Source organism: Bacillus rossius, chromosome 8, assembly GCF_032445375.1.
Source record: "Bacillus rossius redtenbacheri isolate Brsri chromosome 8, Brsri_v3, whole genome shotgun sequence".
Taxonomy (NCBI): Eukaryota; Metazoa; Arthropoda; class Insecta; order Phasmatodea; family Bacillidae; genus Bacillus; species Bacillus rossius.
This window is the reverse complement of record NC_086336.1, coordinates 40,583,547-40,603,494: the sequence shown is the minus strand read 5'-3', so window position 1 is coordinate 40,603,494 and position 19,948 is coordinate 40,583,547. Positions and strand designations below refer to the sequence as shown.

At 46.7% G+C, this 19,948-nt stretch overlaps 1 protein-coding gene across 1 annotated transcript in view; it reads left to right on the top strand.

The window, feature by feature from the left end:
• The window catches only part of LOC134535311 (sodium- and chloride-dependent glycine transporter 1), an 80,679-nt gene that overhangs the window by 40,849 nt on the left and 19,882 nt on the right, over positions 1-19,948 (top strand). Inside the window, exons 7-8 of the mRNA XM_063374379.1 lie at positions 9,442-9,545; positions 18,337-18,461. Of these exons, the coding sequence (XP_063230449.1) occupies positions 9,442-9,545; positions 18,337-18,461 (229 nt within the window). The remainder of the gene's footprint in view (positions 1-9,441; positions 9,546-18,336; positions 18,462-19,948) is intronic.

The following is a 19,948-nucleotide window of genomic DNA, read 5'->3' as shown; positions in this document are numbered from 1 at the left end:
TACCTCTACCCGGAGTGGAGCCAGCTCGCCAACCTCAAGGTGTGTGGGCAAGGAGGTCTTCTTCACCGCCACCTTCCCCTTCGTCATCATCCTGGTGCTGCTGGCCAGGGGCCTCGCGCTGCCTGGGGCCAAGGAGGGCGTGTGGTTCTACCTCTACCCGGAGTGGAGCCAGCTCGTCAACCTCAAGGTGTGTGGGCAAGGTGGTCTACCTTCCCCTTCGTCATCATCCTGGTGCTGCTAGCCAGGGGCCTCGAGCTGCCTGGGGCCAAGGGGGGCGTGTGGTTCTACCTCTACCCGGAGTGGAGCCAGCTCGCCAACCTCAAGGTGAGTGGGCAAGGTGGTCTACCTTCCCCTTCGTCATCATCCTGGTGCTGCTGGCCAGGGGCCTCGAGCTGCCTGGGGCCAAGGAGGGCGTGTGGTTCTACCTCTACCCGGAGTGGAGCCAGCTCGCCAACCTCAAGGTGAGTGGGCAAGGTGGTCTACCTTCCCCTTCGTCATCATCCTGGTGCTGCTGGCCAGGGGCCTCGAGCTGCCTGGGGCCAAGGAGGGCGTGTGGTTCTACCTCTACCCGGAGTGGAGCCAGCTCGCCAACCTCAAGGTGAGTGGGCAAGGTGGTCTACCTTCCCCTTCGTCATCATCCTGGTGCTGCTGGCCAGGGGCCTCGAGCTGCCTGGGGCCAAGGAGGGCGTGTGGTTCTACCTCTACCCGGAGTGGAGCCAGCTCGCCAACCTCAAGGTGAGTGGGCAAGGAGGTCTTCTTCACCGCCACCTTCCCCTTCGTCATCATCCTGGTGCTGCTGGCCAGGGGCCTCGCTCTGCCTGGGGCCAAGGAGGGCGTGTGGTTCTACCTCTACCCGGAGTGGAGCCAGCTCGTCAACCTCAAGGTGAGTGGGCAAGGTGGTCTACCTTCCCCTTCGTCATCATCCTGGTGCTGCTGGCCAGGGGCCTCGCTCTGCCTGGGGCCAAGGAAGGCGTGTGGTTCTACCTCTACCCGGAGTGGAGCCAGCTCGTCAACCTCAAGGTGAGTGGGCAAGGTGGTCTACCTTCCCCTTCGTCATCATCCTGGTGCTGCTGGCCAGGGGCCTCGAGCTGCCTGGGGCCAAGGAGGGCGTGTGGTTCTACCTCTACCCGGAGTGGAGCCAGCTCGCCAACCTCAAGGTGTGTGGGCAAGGAGGTCTTCTTCACCGCCACCTTCCCCTTCGTCATCATCCTGGTGCTGCTGGCCAGGGCCCTTGCGCTGCCTGGGGCCAAGGAGGGCGTGTGGTTCTACCTCTACCCGGAGTGGAGCCAGCTCGCCAACCTCAAGGTGAGTGGGCAAGGTGGTCTACCTTCCCCTTCGTCATCACCCTGGTGCTGCTGGCCAGGGGCCTCGAGCTGCCTGGGGCCAAGGAGGGCGTGTGGTTCTACCTCTACCCGGAGTGGAGCCAGCTCGCCAACCTCAAGGTGAGTGGGCAAGGTGGTCTACATTCCCCTTCGTCATCATCCTGGTGCTGCTGGCCAGGGGCCTCGAGCTGCCTGGGGCCAAAGAGGGCGTGTGGTTCTACCTCTACCCATAGTGGAGCCAGCTCGCCAACCTCAAGGTGAGTGGGCAAGGTGGTCTACTTTCACCGCCACCTTCCCCATCGTCATCATCCTGGTGCTGCTGGCCAGGGGCCTCGCTCTGCCCGGGGCCAAGGAGGGCGTGTGGTTCTACCTCTACCCGGAGTGGAGCCAGCTCGTCAACCTCAAGGTGAGTGGGCAAGGTGGTCTACTTTCACCGCCACCTTCCCCATCGTCATCATCCTGGTGCTGCTGGCCAGGGGCCTCGCTCTGCCCGGGGCCAAGGAGGGCGTGTGGTTCTACCTCTACCCGGAGTGGAGCCAGCTCGTCAACCTCAAGGTGAGTGGGCAAGGTGGTCTACTTTCACCGCCACCTTCCCCATCGTCATCATCCTGGTGCTGCTGGCCAGGGGCCTCGCTCTGCCCGGGGCCAAGGAGGGCGTGTGGTTCTACCTCTACCCGGAGTGGAGCCAGCTCGTCAACCTCAAGGTGAGTGGGCAAGGTGGTCTACTTTCACCGCCACCTTCCCCATCGTCATCATCCTGGTGCTGCTGGCCAGGGGCCTCGCTCTGCCCGGGGCCAAGGAGGGCGTGTGGTTCTACCTCTACCCGGAGTGGAGCCAGCTCGCCAACCTCAAGGTGAGTGGGCAAGGTGGTCTACTTCACCGCCACCTTCCCCTTCGTCAACATCCTGGTGCTGCTGGCCAGGGGCCTCGCGCTGCCTGGGGCCAAGGAGGGCGTGTGGTTCTACCTCTACCCGGAGTGGAGCCAGCTCGTCAACCTCAAGGTGAGTGGGCAAGGTGGTCTACTTTCACCGCCACCTTCCCCATCGTCATCATCCTGGTGCTGCTGGCCAGGGGCCTTGCTCTGCCTGGGGCCAAGGAGGGCGTGTGGTTCTACCTCTACCCGGAGTGGAGCCAGCTCGCCAACCTCAAGGTGATTGGGCAAGGTGGTCTACTTTCACCGCCACCTTCCCCATCGTCATCATCCTGGTGCTGCTGGCCAGGGGCCTCGCTCTGCCTGGGGCCAAGGAGGGCGTATGGTTCTACCTCTACCCGGAGTGGAGCCAGCTCGTCAACCTCAAGGTGAGTGGGCAAGGTGGTCTTCTTTCACCGCCACCTTCCCCATCGTCATCATCCTGGTGCTGCTGGCCAGGGGCCTCGCTCTGCCCGGGGCCAAGGAGGGCGTGTGGTTCTACCTCTACCCGGAGTGGAGCCAGCTCGTCAACCTCAAGGTGAGTGGGCAAGGTGGTCTACCTTCCCCTTCGTCATCATCCTGGTGCTGCTGGCCAGGGGCCTCGAGCTGCCTGGGGCCAAGGAGGGCGTGTGGTTCTACCTCTACCCGGAGTGGAGCCAGCTCGTCAACCTCAAGGTGAGTGGGCAAGGTGGTCTACTTTCACCGCCACCTTCCCCATCGTAATCATCCTGGTGCTGCTGGCCAGGGGCCTCGCTCTGCCTGGGGCCAAGGAGGGCGTGTGTTTCTACCTCTACCCGGAAAGGAGCCAGCTCGTCAACCTCAAGGTGAGTGGGCAAGGTGGTCTACTTTCACCGCCACCTTCCCCATCGTCATCATCCTGGTGCTGCTGGCCAGGGGCCTCGAGCTGCCTGGGGCCAAGGAGGGCGTGTGGTTCTACCTCTACCCGGAGTGGAGCCAGCTCGTCAACCTCAAGGTGAGTGGGCAAGGTGGTCTACTTTCACCGCCACCTTCCCCATCGCCATCATCCTGGTGCTGCTGGCCAGGGGCCTCGAGCTGCCGGGGGCCAAGAAGGGCGTGTGGTTCTACCTCTACCCGGAGTGGAGCCAGCTCGCCAACCTCAAGGTAAGTGGGCAAGGTGGTCTACCTTCCCCTTCGTCATCATCCTGGTGCTGCTGGCCAGGGGCCTCGAGCTGCCTGGGGCCAAGGAGGGCGTGTGGTTCTACCTCTACCCGGAGTGGAGCCAGCTCGCCAACCTCAAGGTGAGTGGGCAAGGTGGTCTACTTCACCGCCACCTTCCCCTTCCTCATCATCCTGGTGCTGCTGGCCAGGGGCCTCGAGCTGCCTGGGGCCAAGGAGGGCGTGTGGTTTTACCTCTACCCGGAGTGGAGCCAGCTCGCCAACCTCAAGGTGAGTGGGCAAGGTGGTCTACTTCACCGCCACCTTCCCCTTCGTCATCATCCTGGTGCTGCTGGCCAGGGGCCGCGAGCTGCCTGGGGCCAAGGAGGGCGTGTGGTTCTACCTCTACCCGGAGTGGAGCCAGCTCGCCAACCTCAAGGTGAGTGGGCAAGGAGGTCTTCTTCACCGCCACCTTCCCCTTCGTCATCATCCTGGTGCTGCTGGCCAGGGGCCTCGAGCTGCCTGGGGCCAAGGAGGGCGTGTGGTTCTACCTCTACCCGGAGTAGAGCCAGCTCGCCAACCTCAAGGTGAGTGGGCAAGGTGGTCTACCTTCCCCTTCGTCATCATCCTGGTGCTGCTGGCCAGGGGCCTCGAGCTGCCTGGGGCCAAGGAGGGCGTGTGGTTCTACCTCTACCCGGAGTGGAGCAGGCTCGTCAACCTCAAGGTGAGTGGGCAAGGTGGTCTACTTCACCGCCACCTTCCCCATCGTCATAATCCTGGTGCTGCTGGCCAGGGGCCTCGAGCTGCCTGGGGCCAAGGAGGGCGTGTGGTTCTACCTCTACCCGGAGTGAAGCCAGCTCTTCAACCTCAAGGTGAGTGGGCAAGGAGGTCTTCTTCACCGCCACCTTCCCCTTCGTCATCATCCTGGTGCTGCTGGCCAGGGGCCTCGCGCTGCCTGGGGCCAAGGAGGGCGTGTGGTTCTACCTCTACCCGGAGTGGAGCCAGCTCGTCAACCTCAAGGTGAGTGGGCAAGGTGGTCTACTTCACCGCCACCTTCCCCATCGTCATCATCCTGGTGCTGCTGGCCAGGGGCCTCGAGCTGCCTGGGGCCAAGGAGGGCGTGTGGTTCTACCTCTACCCGGAGTGAAGCCAGCTCTTCAACCTCAAGGTGAGTGGGCAAGGAGGTCTTCTTCACCGCCACCTTCCCCTTCGTCATCATCCTGGTGCTGCTGGCCAGGGGCCTCGCTCTACCTGGGGCCAAGGAGGGCGTGTGGTTCTACCTCTACCCGGAGTGGAGCCAGCTCGCCAACCTCAAGGTGTGTGGGCAAGGTGGTCTACCTTCCCCTTCGTCATCATCCTGGTGCTGCTGGCCAGGGGCCTCGAGCTGCCTGGGGCCAAGGAGGGCGTGTGGTTCTACCTCTACCCGGAGTGGAGCCAGCTCGCCAACCTCAAGGTGTGTGGGCAAGGAGGTCTTCTTCACCGCCACCTTCCCCTTCGTCATCATCCTGGTGCTGCTGGCCAGGGGCCTCGCGCTGCCTGGGGCCAAGGAGGGCGTGTGGTTCTACCTCTACCCGGAGTGGAGCCAGCTCGTCAACCTCAAGGTGTGTGGGCAAGGTGGTCTACCTTCCCCTTCGTCATCATCCTGGTGCTGCTAGCCAGGGGCCTCGAGCTGCCTGGGGCCAAGGAGGGCGTGTGGTTCTACCTCTACCCGGAGTGGAGCCAGCTCGCCAACCTCAAGGTGAGTGGGCAAGGTGGTCTACCTTCCCCTTCGTCATCATCCTGGTGCTGCTGACCAGGGGCCTTGAACTGCCTGGGGCCAAGGAGGGCGTGTGGTTCTACCTCTACCCGGAGTGGAGCCAGCTCGTCAACCTCAAGGTGAGTGGGCAAGGTGGTCTACCTTCCCCTTCGTCATCATCCTGGTGCTGCTGGCCAGGGGCCTCGAGCTGCCTGGGGCCAAGGAGGGCGTGTGGTTCTACCTCTACCCGGAGTGGAGCCAGCTCGCCAACCTCAAGGTGAGTGGGCAAGGTGGTCTACCTTCCCCTTCGTCATCATCCTGGTGCTGCTGGCCAGGGGCCTCGAGCTGCCTGGGGCCAAGGAGGGCGTGTGGTTCTACCTCTACCCGGAGTGGAGCCAGCTCGCCAACCTCAAGGTGAGTGGGCAAGGTGGTCTACCTTCCCCTTTGTCATCATCCTGGTGCTGCTGGCCAGGGGCCTCGAGCTGCCTGGGGCCAAGGAGGGCGTGTGGTTCTACCTCTACCCGGAGTGGAGCCAGCTCGCCAACCTCAAGGTGAGTGGGCAAGGAGGTCTTCTTCACCGCCACCTTCCCCTTCGTCATCATCCTGGTGCTGCTGGCCAGGGGCCTCGCTCTGCCTGGGGCCAAGGAGGGCGTGTGGTTCTACCTCTACCCGGAGTGGAGCCAGCTCGTCAACCTCAAGGTGAGTGGGCAAGGTGGTCTACCTTCCCCTTCGTCATCATCCTGGTGCTGCTGGCCAGGGGCCTCGCTCTGCCTGGGGCCAAGGAAGGCGTGTGGTTCTACCTCTACCCGGAGTGGAGCCAGCTCGTCAACCTCAAGGTGAGTGGGCAAGGTGGTCTACCTTCCCCTTCGTCATCATCCTGGTGCTGCTGGCCAGGGGCCTCGCGCTGCCCGGGGCCAAGGAGGGCGTGTGGTTCTACCTCTACCCGGAGTGGAGCCAGCTCGCCAACCTCAAGGTGAGTGGGCAAGGTGGTCTACCTTCCCCTTCGTCATCATCCTGGTGCTGCTGGCCAGGGGCCTCGAGCTGCCTGGGGCCAAGGAGGGCGTGTGGTTCTACCTCTACCCGGAGTGGAGCCAGCTCGCCAACCTCAAGGTGTGTGGGCAAGGAGGTCTTCTTCACCGCCACCTTCCCCTTCGTCATCATCCTGGTGCTGCTGGCCAGGGGCCTCGCTCTGCCTGGGGCCAAGGAGGGCGTGTGGTTCTACCTCTACCCGGAGTGGAGCCAGCTCGTCATCCTCAAGGTGTGTGGGCAAGGTGGTCTACCTTCCCCTTCGTCATCATCCTGGTGCTGCTAGCCAGGGGCCTCGAGCTGCCTGGGGCCAAGGAGGGCGTGTGGTTCTACCTCTACCCGGAGTGGAGCCAGCTCGCCAACCTCAAGGTGAGTGGGCAAGGTGGTCTACCTTCCCCTTCGTCATCATCCTGGTGCTGCTGGCCAGGGGCCTCGAGCTGCCTGGGGCCAAGGAGGGCGTGTGGTTCTACCTCTACCCGGAGTGGAGCCAGCTCGTCAACCTCAAGGTGAGTGGGCAAGGTGGTCTACCTTCCCCTTCGTCATCATCCTGGTGCTGCTGGCCTGGGGCCAAGGAGGGCGTGTGGTTCTACCTCTACCCGGAGTGGAGCCAGCTCGCCAACCTCAAGGTGAGTGGGCAAGGTGGTCTACCTTCCCCTTCGTCATCATCCTGGTGCTGCTGGCCAGGGGCCTCGAGCTGCCTGGGGCCAAGGAGGGCGTGTGGTTCTACCTCTACCCGGAGTGGAGCCAGCTCGCCAACCTCAAGGTGTGTGGGCAAGGAGGTCTTCTTCACCGCCACCTTCCCCTTCGTCATCATCCTGGTGCTGCTGGCCAGGGGCCTCGCTCTGCCTGGGGCCAAGGAGGGCGTGTGGTTCTACCTCTACCCGGAGTGGAGCCATCTCGTCAACCTCAAGGTGAGTGGGCAAGGTGGTCTACCTTCCCCTTCGTCATCATCCTGGTGCTGCTGGCCAGGGGCCTCGCTCTGCCTGGGGCCAAGGAAGGCGTGTGTTTCTACCTCTACCCGGAGTGGAGCCAGCTCGTCAACCTCAAGGTGAGTGGGCAAGGTGGTCTACCTTCCCCTTCGTCATCATCCTGGTGCTGCTGGCCAGGGGCCTCGCGCTGCCCGGGGCCAAGGAGGGCGTGTGGTTCTACCTCTACCCGGAGTGGAGCCAGCTCGCCAACCTCAAGGTGAGTGGGCAAGGTGGTCTACTTCACCGCCACCTTCCCCTTCGTCATCATCCTGGTGCTGCTGGCCAGGGGCCTCGAGCTGCCTGGGGCCAAGGAGGGCGTGTGGTTCTACCTCTACCCGGAGTGGAGCCAGCTCGCCAACCTCAAGGTGAGTGGGCAAGGTGGTCTACCTTCCCCTTCGTCATCATCCTGGTGCTGCTGGCCAGGGGCCTCGAGCTGCCTGGGGCCAAGGAGGGCGTGTGGTTCTACCTCTACCCGGAGTGGAGCCAGCTCGTCAACCTCAAGGTGAGTGGGCAAGGTGGTCTACCTTCCCCTTCGTCATCATCCTGGTGCTGCTGGCCAGGGGCCTCGAGCTGCCTGGGGCCAAGGAGGGCGTGTGGTTCTACCTCTACCCGGAGTGGAGCCAACTCGTCAACCTCAAGGTGAGTGGGCAAGGTGGTCTACTTCACTGCCACCTTCCCCATCGTCATCATCCTGGTGCTGCTGGCCAGGGGCCTCGAGCTGCCTGGGGCCAAGGAGGGCGTGTGGTTCTACCTCTACCCGGAGTGGAGCCAGCTCGTCAACCGCAAGGTGAGTGGGCAAGGTGGTCTACCTTCCCCTTCGTCATCATCCTGGTGCTGCTGGCCAGGGGCCTCGAGCTGCCTGGGGCCAAGGAGGGCGTGTGGTTCTTCCTCTACCCGGAGTGGAGCCAGCTCGCCAACCTCAAGGTGAGTGGGCAAGGTGGTCTACCTTCCCCTTCGTCATCATCCTGGTGCTGCTGGCCAGGGGCCTCGAGCTGCCTGGGGCCAAGGAGGGCGTGTGGTTCTACCTCTACCCGGAGTGGAGCCAGCTCGTCAACCTCAAGGTGAGTGGGCAAGGTGGTCTACTTTCACCGCCACCTTCCCCATCTTCATCATCCTTGTGCTGCTGGCCAGGATCCTCGCGCGTATGGGTGCATTATAATTATTTGATGTGTAAAATCTTATCTCTCGGTATGCGGCATTTGGTGAGAGAAATTTCGTGAATGCGACGGAAATGTGTACCAGGAAGTAGGGAGAAGCGCGCGCCTTTCTAATTTCGGCGTTATCTACAGTTGGCGCTTGTGCTGCAATTTTAACATTGGTTTAAAAGACAAATTTTTGCTACCTTATAACAAATTAATTTCTATATCTACTCTTGTGTTTTTTTGTTTTTTTATTTAGATACGACCTGAAGTTGTAATATTCCTTAAAATCCCAACCTAAATATTCAACCTGATGTTTCTGTAAAAGGTTAGTAACAATAATTTCATTTAATTTAGTTTTTTTACTCTTTATTGAGAATTAGTTTGATTGTTTTCTGATGTTTCTGCAGTCTTACAACAAAAGTGCACTTTTGAATTTTAATGAGGTATATTTAAAACTGTTCGTGATTTTGTTTATGTTTACATTGTAAATTATGATGCAACCTGATAATTCCTCGCTTCTAAAGTTGTTCTCAGTCCTTTTTTTAAAGTTTTTTATGTATTTATCTTTTATTGTTATAAATTATCCATATAGACATTTCCTACGTCTATATATACCCTTTGAACCATTTTGAGATATTTTATTTCATTGTAGATACTATGTACTGACCGCTTCATTATTAAATCATTTCTCACCTGGACACGTTGGTACCTTTTTTTTAGGTAATTTATTAATAATAACATTCAAGGAACTCTTTTGTTGGGTGACCACTCTTCGCACACTCGTCATTAATGATTCCACTTCATTCTCTCCTTATAAGATATTTTGTATTTGACCTTACGGTTTCACCCTATCATACTTTACTAAGCGCTTCTATATAACATTCTGCTCTTGTTCCATTTTACGCTTTATCGAAGTTTTTCCAAAACCATCGAAACATAGTAAGATTCTATACGTGTACTTGAAACAGCCGAACTTCTACTGGTCGCACTATCGTGGAGTTACAGGAGAGGTCAACACCACCACCACACTTTTTTTTTCGGTGTGAATTTTTTTGTTCCCAATGAGAATATGTTCTATCATAAGAAATTCCCATTTTGCCATCTGAATTGCGAATAAACAAAAAAAATCATTGTGGACATTTGTTAACAGTTTATTTGCGATTCAAAAAATGTTACATGTCTCAACATGAAACCACTCATGTACATGTTGGCCTTTGTGTAGGTGTGGGCTGATGCAGCAATTCAGATATTCTACTCGCTGGGGCCTGGTTGGGGCGGTATCATCAACATGGCCAGTTACAATCCGTTCAAGAACAACTTGAAAAGGTATTGGTTGCAGCCAAATTCCACATTTATCTTTAATTAAATGTTATTCAAAGCTTTTTTAAAATTTATTTCACCCGTTAATGATAATCTGATCGGCGAAGTATAAATTAAATGAATGAACCGGGGGCTACTACAAACTAATATTACCGAAGAAAATTATTTACCCATTATTTTAGTTCTCAATATGTTTGGAACGTTCACTACGAATGTAGAATATTTGTTGATTAAATACTGTTGTTTATACTCACAAAACTTGTCACGCAAAAATATAATTAGACATCCGGTGGTTTCAAGTATTAAATGTGAGTCAATTACCTGAAGTTCTTCTGCCAAAATCATGGTACTCATGACTTTTCACAGCATTATATTAGCATCGTTTCCCTAGTTTGCAATGCTTTCCGAACCAAAACCGGAAATTTCGCGAGATATGAGGTTACATAGAGTCAAGTTCATCGTATGAAGGGTACTTTCTCTTTTTTTTAATTTTATCGATTCTTTATAGGCGACATTACTTACAGGTCAAATGTCTTCACTTGCATAGCCTTATATGAAACAAGTGTCTAGGCTGCATCAAGCCTTATAAATAAATTACCACGACTGTCTTCATTAAAAAGGTTCCAAAATGTTAACCTACCATACAACACACAGTAGCTACTATTGTCGTCATGGTTCAAAATTACTCAACTGGGTTAAAATAACAGAAAAAAAAATAGTACTGCCAGGCATAGTCATATTTGGTTAATTATGATTTTTCAGGGGAGCAACAGGTATTGCAATACATTACATTGTCTGTCTGTTTGTCTACTTATATGTTTGTATGTTGGTCTGCTTGTCTGTTTATTTGTACGTTAGTCTGTTTGTTCCGGCATCACTCTAAAACGGCAAAGCGGAATTTTTTGTTACTAAGGTCTATGTCTAACTTAAATACTAGACAATTTATAATTTCAGACTATCATCCCTGAAGGAGTTAAAATGTATTAAATATGGTTTTTAAATAATTATTCATATCTGAGAAGCTAATCAAGCATAATAAAATATATGGGGTACCAATAATAAATATACCAAAACAAAACCCTTTTAGTATTTTTTTTTTCTAGATTTGACACCTACAAGAAGTAGAGAAATGAAACAAAGAAAGAGACATGCAACAATACATTTGTAGAAATTCGTCCTTGAAGTTTTTAAATTTTGATAAGTTTTAAAATAGCGTATCTCCAAAATTAATAAATAAAAGCATAAATAATCTTGTAATAGTAAAAATAATAAACCACGCATTCTTTTTTACCACCGTGTGAGAGTCCGGCCATAAAGGTTGTAAAATGGGCAAGATTGATTTTAATTTCAAAAAATGCACACTTCTGAATACCTACATATACTTATCCATAAGGTAAGAAATTGAGAACGAACAATAATTAACAAAAAGCAATACGAATTTAATTGTTTGAATATTTTTTTGTAATTAGACCTTTAAGAGTTTGAAATAGAGTAAGTTTTGTCGCATCATAAAAGATCATACCTCCAAAGCAATGCAAACTTGAGGTAAGGAGCTAAGCATTACATGGATGAGTTACATTGCATGTTTTTATATTTTTTTCGAGATTCTACTGCAAAGATGATGAAAATGTGGTAAGCAAGGTATTTTTAGTAAAAAAAATCTCCAATTGAAATCAATTGTGTCGTAAGAAATTGAGCATGAATAACTTAAATAATTAGTTACATAGGGTCTTTAACCATATACTGAAGTCAAGACTCACAAGGTTGATAGATATGAACTCCTAACTGGATAACGTGAGGTGATACAAGCTGGATACTGGATCATCCAAGGAATACCACTGGTTATCAGTGATCATTTAAGTTTCCAGACAAGGTATAACCGAGACAAACTTACATCACAAAGATGTGAACGAAGCCAATGTGATTGCCACCATATTGGGAAGATTCTGTACTCCAATTATTTTAAGTGTCATTTTAATTAATTTGAGACACAACTTAATGAAAATAAAATAAATTTTAATCATTACATAAATATTGTATACATTAATTGTCTGTAAGTTGTAAGATTAGTGATGATTTTTTTTAATGTAGGAAAAATTTAACAAAGTAATAGCTTCGTACGAAATAAATTTGTGTCAGAAGAGGAACCAGCTATATTTTATAGATGGGGCTTAACTTTATCTATCACGTCGGCATATGTGTATGTAGTTCACATGTGTAAACTATATGCATACTATATTGTCGTAAATGATATTCCAAGTGTCTCTTGTCCTTTTTTACATTGGAAGAATTAAAAGCCGAAAAATCAACCAAATGAAACACATTAGCTCTGCATCGAAGCTTGGGAAAGGAGGGAGGCCAGGCAAAAATCTTCCTTTGCTCTTGATCCGTCACCATTGTCAAGAGTGTTCAAGTCGCATCTTCAGTAACAAAACTCTTCCGGTATTTTTCTTACGATCCCTCGAATACTTTTCTAGAAATTTTAATGAAATAATTGTTCACAACAATCCTTAACCTTATTGGACTGACTTAAAATTTAAGATTTAACAGTAAAAGATTTATCACTAAATTCATTCATTCAACATGGCGTCGAATATATGCAGTATAGCAATTTCTTGTGTCTCTGCAATACGACGAACATTTCAGTGTTAACTAAGGATTGTCAAAATTGCAATGCGTATTTTTTTAAGTTGTCATTCTTTCTTTTTGTGACTATAAATTACAACATAATGTATTAAAGGACATTTGTACTGTTATTATTTTTAATACTTATAGCACGGTGTAAATTCTGCGATGTTCGCAAAAGTTAATATATTCGGATGAATCACCTGGGTCTCCACATCTTTTATAGATTTCTGAGACTTCCACAGATGGCAGGACCGTTTTCCATTTCCGTTTCAATCAACCTTCGTCCCACTCACGAAATTACTTCTACCAAATGCCGTGTATGAGAGCTAAGATGTTTACACATCAACAGCTGAAAATTCTATTCTTTAACACTATCCTATTGCAACCGCCCTGCTGCGTAACTGCCGCAACAGTGCGATTAGCAACTTTTCCCCACACTCATGCCCCAAGGCCAACCAAAGGTAAATAGCTTATTCCCCGGGCAATGTGTGAGTACCATTATAAAAAACACAAAAATTAAGTGCAGTCATTATTTACTATCATGGCTACCAAGGATTACAACCCCCCCACGTATACATTACATGAAACACATAGTTACCCTATACAAATATATGTATATAAAACTATAGTTGAAAGAGAATATAAAGTTTCTATCAGTCCTGTGCGCGCACTTTCCCTAAATTCGTTTGCTCGTGGGTGATACTGCAGTCCTCGTAATATTCAAACAAAAGTACGTGAACTGTCTCCATGCACTCCATCCAAATTATGACTATGTGGGCCCGAGTGAAAGACAAGTTCATTAATGTTCATCCACTACAAAAGTATTTACCGGTGCTGAATAAAGTCAAATTACGTTGCTGGTCACCGTCTACTTCAGAAAAAAGTATTTCACAGCCCCGACCTTCGCCTATTCTGGCCATAACAAGTATGAGCGTCGACTCCTTACTTTGAGCATGTTGACTGGGGCCCCAGCTGGTGGTCAACGCGCCTCCGCGCCGCTGCCACACCGCGGGCCAGACGGTCACACCGAACCATCCTGCTGCTGTCGTGTCCGGCTCGCAAGTCCCGTACCGCACACTCGCGCGCCACCGCTGAGCGCGTCACTCGGCTACGTCACCATCGAGCTTCTTCGGCCGTCCTCGGGTACACTCGTAACAACGAAACCCACACATCACTAGGCGGCCGTTGAGCAAACGGTTTCATTTTCTTAGTGTCCTCCTAATGTAATTAAATAATTTAAAAAAGGAAAAACCTAATAAACATAACTATGAATAATTAAATAACAATAACCAAAACAATAAATGAATTATTAATTACAAAAACAGTTACCGGAAACGGTAACACTATGGCCTATTTAATCACAGCGATTATACCAGGTGCAGCTGAAGAAAAACGGGCGGTTTTGAAACTGCTGCAAAAATGAAAGACATCATCAATTCCAAAATGTTTTACCGCCGCCAACTTAAAGTACCTAAAAAAAGGCATTCCCGAGACGGGAGTATTGCATGGCCCCACGTTCACCGCTGGGTCACAGCCTGTGACTTCTTCCTGCGGGGCTGTTTGGAAAAAAGAAACGTGTATCGGGATAACCTACTAAGGAGAGCCGAAGAGTTAAAAGCTCGTGTCCGTCATGAAGTGGCTCGCATCACACCGGCAATGCTGCCAAATTTAATGGGGCACTTCAGGGCCCGGCCGGAAGAATGTGTGTGGTTGGACGGACGTCATTTTCTCCGCGTTATTTTTGAAGTAACAACGTCTAATAAATCGATGAACGCCGGCTGCACATACGAAAAAGTGTCCCGTAACGCACATTGTCCCGTTACGCTGTGTCCCGTTACGCTCATTGTACGCTTGCGCCGCATCTATCTCTCTTCCACTCAATTGGAACAACCATCGATTTGACTTTTTCGAGGCACATTAAACTTGAAACACTCCCATTCGTTTCCTACTTTTCCTATCATCGTCCTATCCTTAACAGAATAATACAGATTGGAAGAAGTTAAGGGGCCCGCCTACCTGGGCACACATACGGTGTGCAGAGCTTCAGGAAAAACAACGTGATTTCAAAACTACTCAAGATATCCGAGTGGGGCCTATTTACGAATAGCATTTAATAGTTCGCTGAGGGCCGAAAAGTACTTTTAATTTCGGATTAAGTTTTTAAACTGTATTTTTAGAAGCGTTAAAATGCCTAAAACGCGTGTTTTCAGAGTAATTTTTAGGCATAAAACAATCAGTACAGATTCTTGAAAGCACTTAAGGCATTGAATATATATAACTTATAGAAGTCGCGAGGGGATAGGATTTATTATTCCAATTTTCGGATCCAAAACTGTGGTAGTTGTTAGCTCCGCCGCTAGACAGCTCTTCTTTCCACAAGAGGGTACTCGTAGTTACCAGCTTCCACGCCAGAGCGCTGTAGCGTCGCTTTTTTCAAGGTCATGCGCGTAATTCTCTGTCTCACTCTATCGAGAGGCGGTGCCTTTTGTTGAAATCCGAGCGCTTAGATACGGACGGGCGCAACTGAATTGGAGGAGTACGGCCACCGAAAAAAAAGTGCGGTTAAAAGATGCCAACATCAAAATTTAAGTTTTAATTATAAGAAAACTACAGAAATTTCTTAAACGTAATAACGTAAAAAAAAAAAAAAAATACTGACATTCGTAGTTCAGAATTTATAAAATGTTGTGTTAACGGAGTGGCGCATTGAGTAAAATGGCTAAACATAATTTGGAATAATTCTTGACAACGTTGAATGATTTTGGTAGCTATGAAACAACTATGGCTGCGATGACTGTTCAAACGCGTGCACGTAATGTTATTAGTAACTGAAACTAATGGTATGATGTCATACTTTGTGGCTATGCAGTTTATAATTTTTTTAACATAAGATGAAGCATTTTTACATAATGTTTTGGTTGTTTCGTAATTCAAAATAAATAATCTTAAACGTTATAAGGTGAATATTCCCAGTAACGAATGACCACTAAAAAAATCAATTTTGCCAACATAGATCTGAAAAGTTAACGATTTACTATGTTAAGTTGCTTATAAATAACGCACATTTCCCGGATCTCCAAAGAAAATAAGAGTTTTTGTTATAGCATTTAGTTGCCACTCTTTATATTCCTTGTTTTGAGGTTAGATACACAAGTTATGCTCGTAAAAACGATGCGCAAGTATTTTGAATACAAATATATTTTCTTTTAATAACCGAAAGGTTAATATTATTTCCATGAAATATAATACAATTATTTAAACACAGACAACATATAAGAGCTATTTTTTGTTTATTATTCCATCTGGCGTGATAAATATTATATTTTAAAAACAGTTTGTGGATTTTTAATATAAAATAAATATTTATTTATGACATCAATTTAAGTTGTTCAAAAAATTCACTTTGGTATGAATTTAACCAAATTCATGTTATTCAGGGCAGAAAATTAGAAACTACCAAAAAAGATTATCTACATTGCTGTTTTGTGTAAATCTGTGCACGGACTTAGTAGGTGATATATTTATAATTCCTCATTTTAGCAACCCATTTTAACACAAGAGAAAAAGGATTTTATACTAACAATTATTATGTTAAACCATTAATTAGCAGGAAACATGTATGAATAATCTATTTAAATTTGCATTTGAACAGTGAATATTATTTTGCAATAATAAATATATTTTATCATCGTATATTACGGATGAAAAGTTTGTATTTCCATCTAATCAGAATAATTATGACACAGTTAATTAAATTGCTTTACAAGTTTTTATTCACATGAAAATAATTAAAAATTGGTTGGGAAGTTATATAAATATACAAAAACAAATCATTATACATACAATTTTATTATCTTAGTGGATTTAAATTAATGGTGTCCCAGTGACTACTGCGAAGAAAAAAATCTTGCGAAAGGTTTCCTCGTAATTGAAATTCGTCAAAAAAAAATCTCTCATTTTTGGTGACATTTCTGACAAGTGGTACGATGAAATTTCAGACTGGCAAATGAATGTTGTGAAGCAATAAACAAAATATCACATTCGTGAACTATAAATGTATAGTTGTTTTTATTTTATAGTAAAAGTATATCTAATAACCCGTGGCTTTGCTCACGTAATTTCCGGGTATTGCTGATATTCTACCATTTTAAGAAAAGTATGTATTAAATTCCAAAGATTTTTGAAGAATTATACACAAAGAACTGTCAAGTATAGAACATATTTAATAAATAAAAATATTTTTACGATTTATTTTTAGTTGGTTTAGCGCAAGCCTATTTTAACTTTTATTTAAAATTAAGTACCTACCTTATTTTCTATCTCCCGGTTTAGTGACTTTGAGAATATATTTTTCCTTGATGAAATCTTAACTCTTTTCCATCTGACGAAGAAGCCAATTAAAATATAAACTAAGAATCGCGCACTTATTGTATGTTAAGACTGCCATCGTTTTAAATTACTGTAATTTGTTTAGTTATAGTCATGCTTAGGATAATAACATAATATGCTTTATTACGCATACATTTCAGTATTCATGAAACCAATGCATTTTTATTTGAAATGTAGAGCAGTTACCAAATTTCTTATCTCGCATATTGATTTTTTGGTATGGCTAGTATTACTTAAACTAAATTTTTGAATTTTCACTGATGTACTCTTTTCCCTTTTCTATGTGATTTAGAAAATATAGCAATATACGTAAACCAATTAAACCAAAATCATCCTTAATTTTTATTTCCGAAAAAAGTTAAATACAAAAAAATTTAATATGCGTATTTTATTATTGAATTTATATATATCTTGCCACTGACTTAGTGGGTTCCATTTTTTTATTTTTAAAAATAATATCTACCCCTTTTACTACTTAATAGATAACGTTGAATAAGAGAAGGTTGTTTAAGGTATGTTGATTTTCCTTGCCAATATCTAAAAGTAAATTTGTACAAACGCGAAATATAGTTTAAATAAGTATTTTACTTTTAAAATAAAACCATATTTTGAACGGAACACTGACTATTGGCCCAATACAGTTTTAATAGCTAATTTTCACTTCACTCGGGTACAGAATCCCATCATTCAGTGATTTCCGTGGCTAGCTTCTTTTGGGATTTCATCATTCTCAAACGACGGTAAGGGAAGCTCCTCTTCAAGGTCGCCTAACGATACTGATAAGACCTGCCGGGTAATTTGAATCGTTGGTCTTGGATTTTCGAAGGGGGTTTGGGGGGGGGGGGGGGTGGGTGAAGGATGATGTCACGACTGGGCTGGTTAACCTAGTTCTGCCAAATACCACCAGGGGCGTATACGGCCGATACCCAGCGATGAAAGCGATCGCAGCGGCGGAGCTTGGAACTACAACAATTCTTCTGAGAAACCGGACAGAAAATTTAACCTGGGCTCGCGACTTCTATACATTATATATATATTCAATGCTTAAGGGGTATTGCATAACACCTTTATCTTCATTTCTCCGCCATATAATGTTACGGTCACCGCTCAAATTTCACAGTTATCCTGTGTCGACGAGACGAATGCGTGCCAGTTCAGAGACTTGCGCTTAGAGGCTATACCGCGCTAGGAGCAACAGCGAGCGTCGCGCTTATCATCCCGCCTCACTAACACACATACACCCCTGACGAGGCGGGCCCCTTAAATAGCAAACATGTATAAAAGTTATAGTTAAAATAATCTCTTCGTTAAAGTAATAAACATATTTGAATTAATGAGTGCAAATAAAAGTTAATTTATCAATTAAATTGTAGATTTCATTTCACTCCTTCTTTGTATCCATACAAAATAGTGATAATTCAATAAAAATTATTCAATTTTATTCATAAAAGTATGCAATCATTTCATTAATGTTTTGTTATGACGTTGTCACGTTAAACTATCGTCCGTAAACCGACTTTACAGATAACCAATTTTTAGAACATAATCAATGCAAAGTTACGTTTTCGTGAATGCTTTTTGTGTGTGTGTGTGTGTTGGTGTGTGTGTGTGTGTGTGTGTGTACTTCACGGTGGTGGAAATAAATCTTGGAAACTAATGATTACGTTTCATTTTACAGCCCTTTCCAAAATCGCCCGTCATGTGTACGTGTATGTAACCATGCAAGATACGATTTTTACTGCTGCTCGCAAATGAGACTGAATTTTTTTTTCTGTTCCAGGGACTCGATCCTGGTGCCCATTCTGAACTGCGGCACCAGCATACTGGCCGGCTTCGTGGTTTTCTCCGTGCTGGGCTTCATGTCGCACCAAACTGGCGTGCCCATCTCCACTGTCGTGACCGGAGGTACAATTGTCAAGCCAAAGCAGATTCAAAAAAAAAGTGTGCTAGTCTTTCAGTACTCGCCATAGTAATGTAGTGTATCCATTGAAAAAAAAAAAAAAAAAAAAAAACATTTTCCCCACAGACGAAACGGAGGTAATTAGACTTGAGTTTCGGATGACCTAGGTTTCAAATTATGTTCCAGTGATCAACCAGGTTTTCGGAACACACTCCAGGAGAATGCTGCGATGTTGATCACCATAAGTAACTATGATCTGTGCTGTTGGATTGCAAGGTCTTTAAGGACTTCAGTACCGACAAGCCTTTAAGACCTTATCATGTTGAAAAAAAATCCTGGACACTGAATTGCTAGTAAAGAAGAAGCTAGACTTTTGAAATTTCAGTATCGTTGCCTTAGTGCATCGCAAACAGTATTTAACATGTAGAATGAGTTCGGTAAAGAGCAAATTCATGTGTTCTCATGTTGCAAATACACTTATAATACGAAACTCGAACGCGTAGTTTAACATGGGATTCATACAATATAATGCCGAGAGTGATAGATATGCTCAAACTTTGTTTTTAACTAAAATTCTTGACACGAATCACACGTAGTTTCCGCAATCGTCGCTAGAATTCATTGCCCGAGAAGCTTCGTCGAATATCTAATCATTCGATTTGCAGAGCTTTGTATTTGATTTTCGACTGCCCATGTTGTTAAAACTGTGCTATTCACTAACAGGGTTATATTATAGAGTTTTCCTTTGGCTTTGTGAACTTTGGTTCACGCCATTCACCACAGATGGCAGCCCCATGGTTACACATTTCAGTTCCATTCACCAAATTACTCCTACAGAATGCTGTATACCGAGAGCTAAGATGTTACTCATCAATTATTGTTCTTTCCGTAGACATTCGTCCCTAAACAAACCGTGAACAATTTATGTGCGACTTGCATCGACTTTAATGGTGGGTTCTAGTCAAAATTTGGTGCCAGGCCATCCAGCTGTGACCTTTTAAGAAAGGTCATCTTAAAATTCTGCACTAAGCCGAATGGTAACATGTGTTACTTATAAATGAAATTAATTTGGGCATAGTTTATTGTTTCTATTAATGACAAAAAATTCTATATTTTCACGAGTGAGTTGAATCTGCATTTTAATTATCAAACTACTGGAATATTTTACTCGTATCTTCTAATATGTATTTAAAACCCAAGTCATATCTACCGGATCACTTTTTTCTTTTCTTTTTTAAGTACCTAAATTCCTTGGCTGATCAAGTTATAGGTGGTATTTACAAGAAAAAAATTTTAAATAATTAAAAGAATCCATTTCATCAAAGCCTACAGGAGTTAGATTTTCTTCTGGAAATATTTTGGAAACTGCTATAAAATTCTGGAACATTTTAAGAACTTAATGTACATATATTTATTTATGTTCTCCAATATTACAAAATGGTCGAGTAAAAATTTTCTCTTTTTCCATTCAGCGAAACTATTATGAATGATT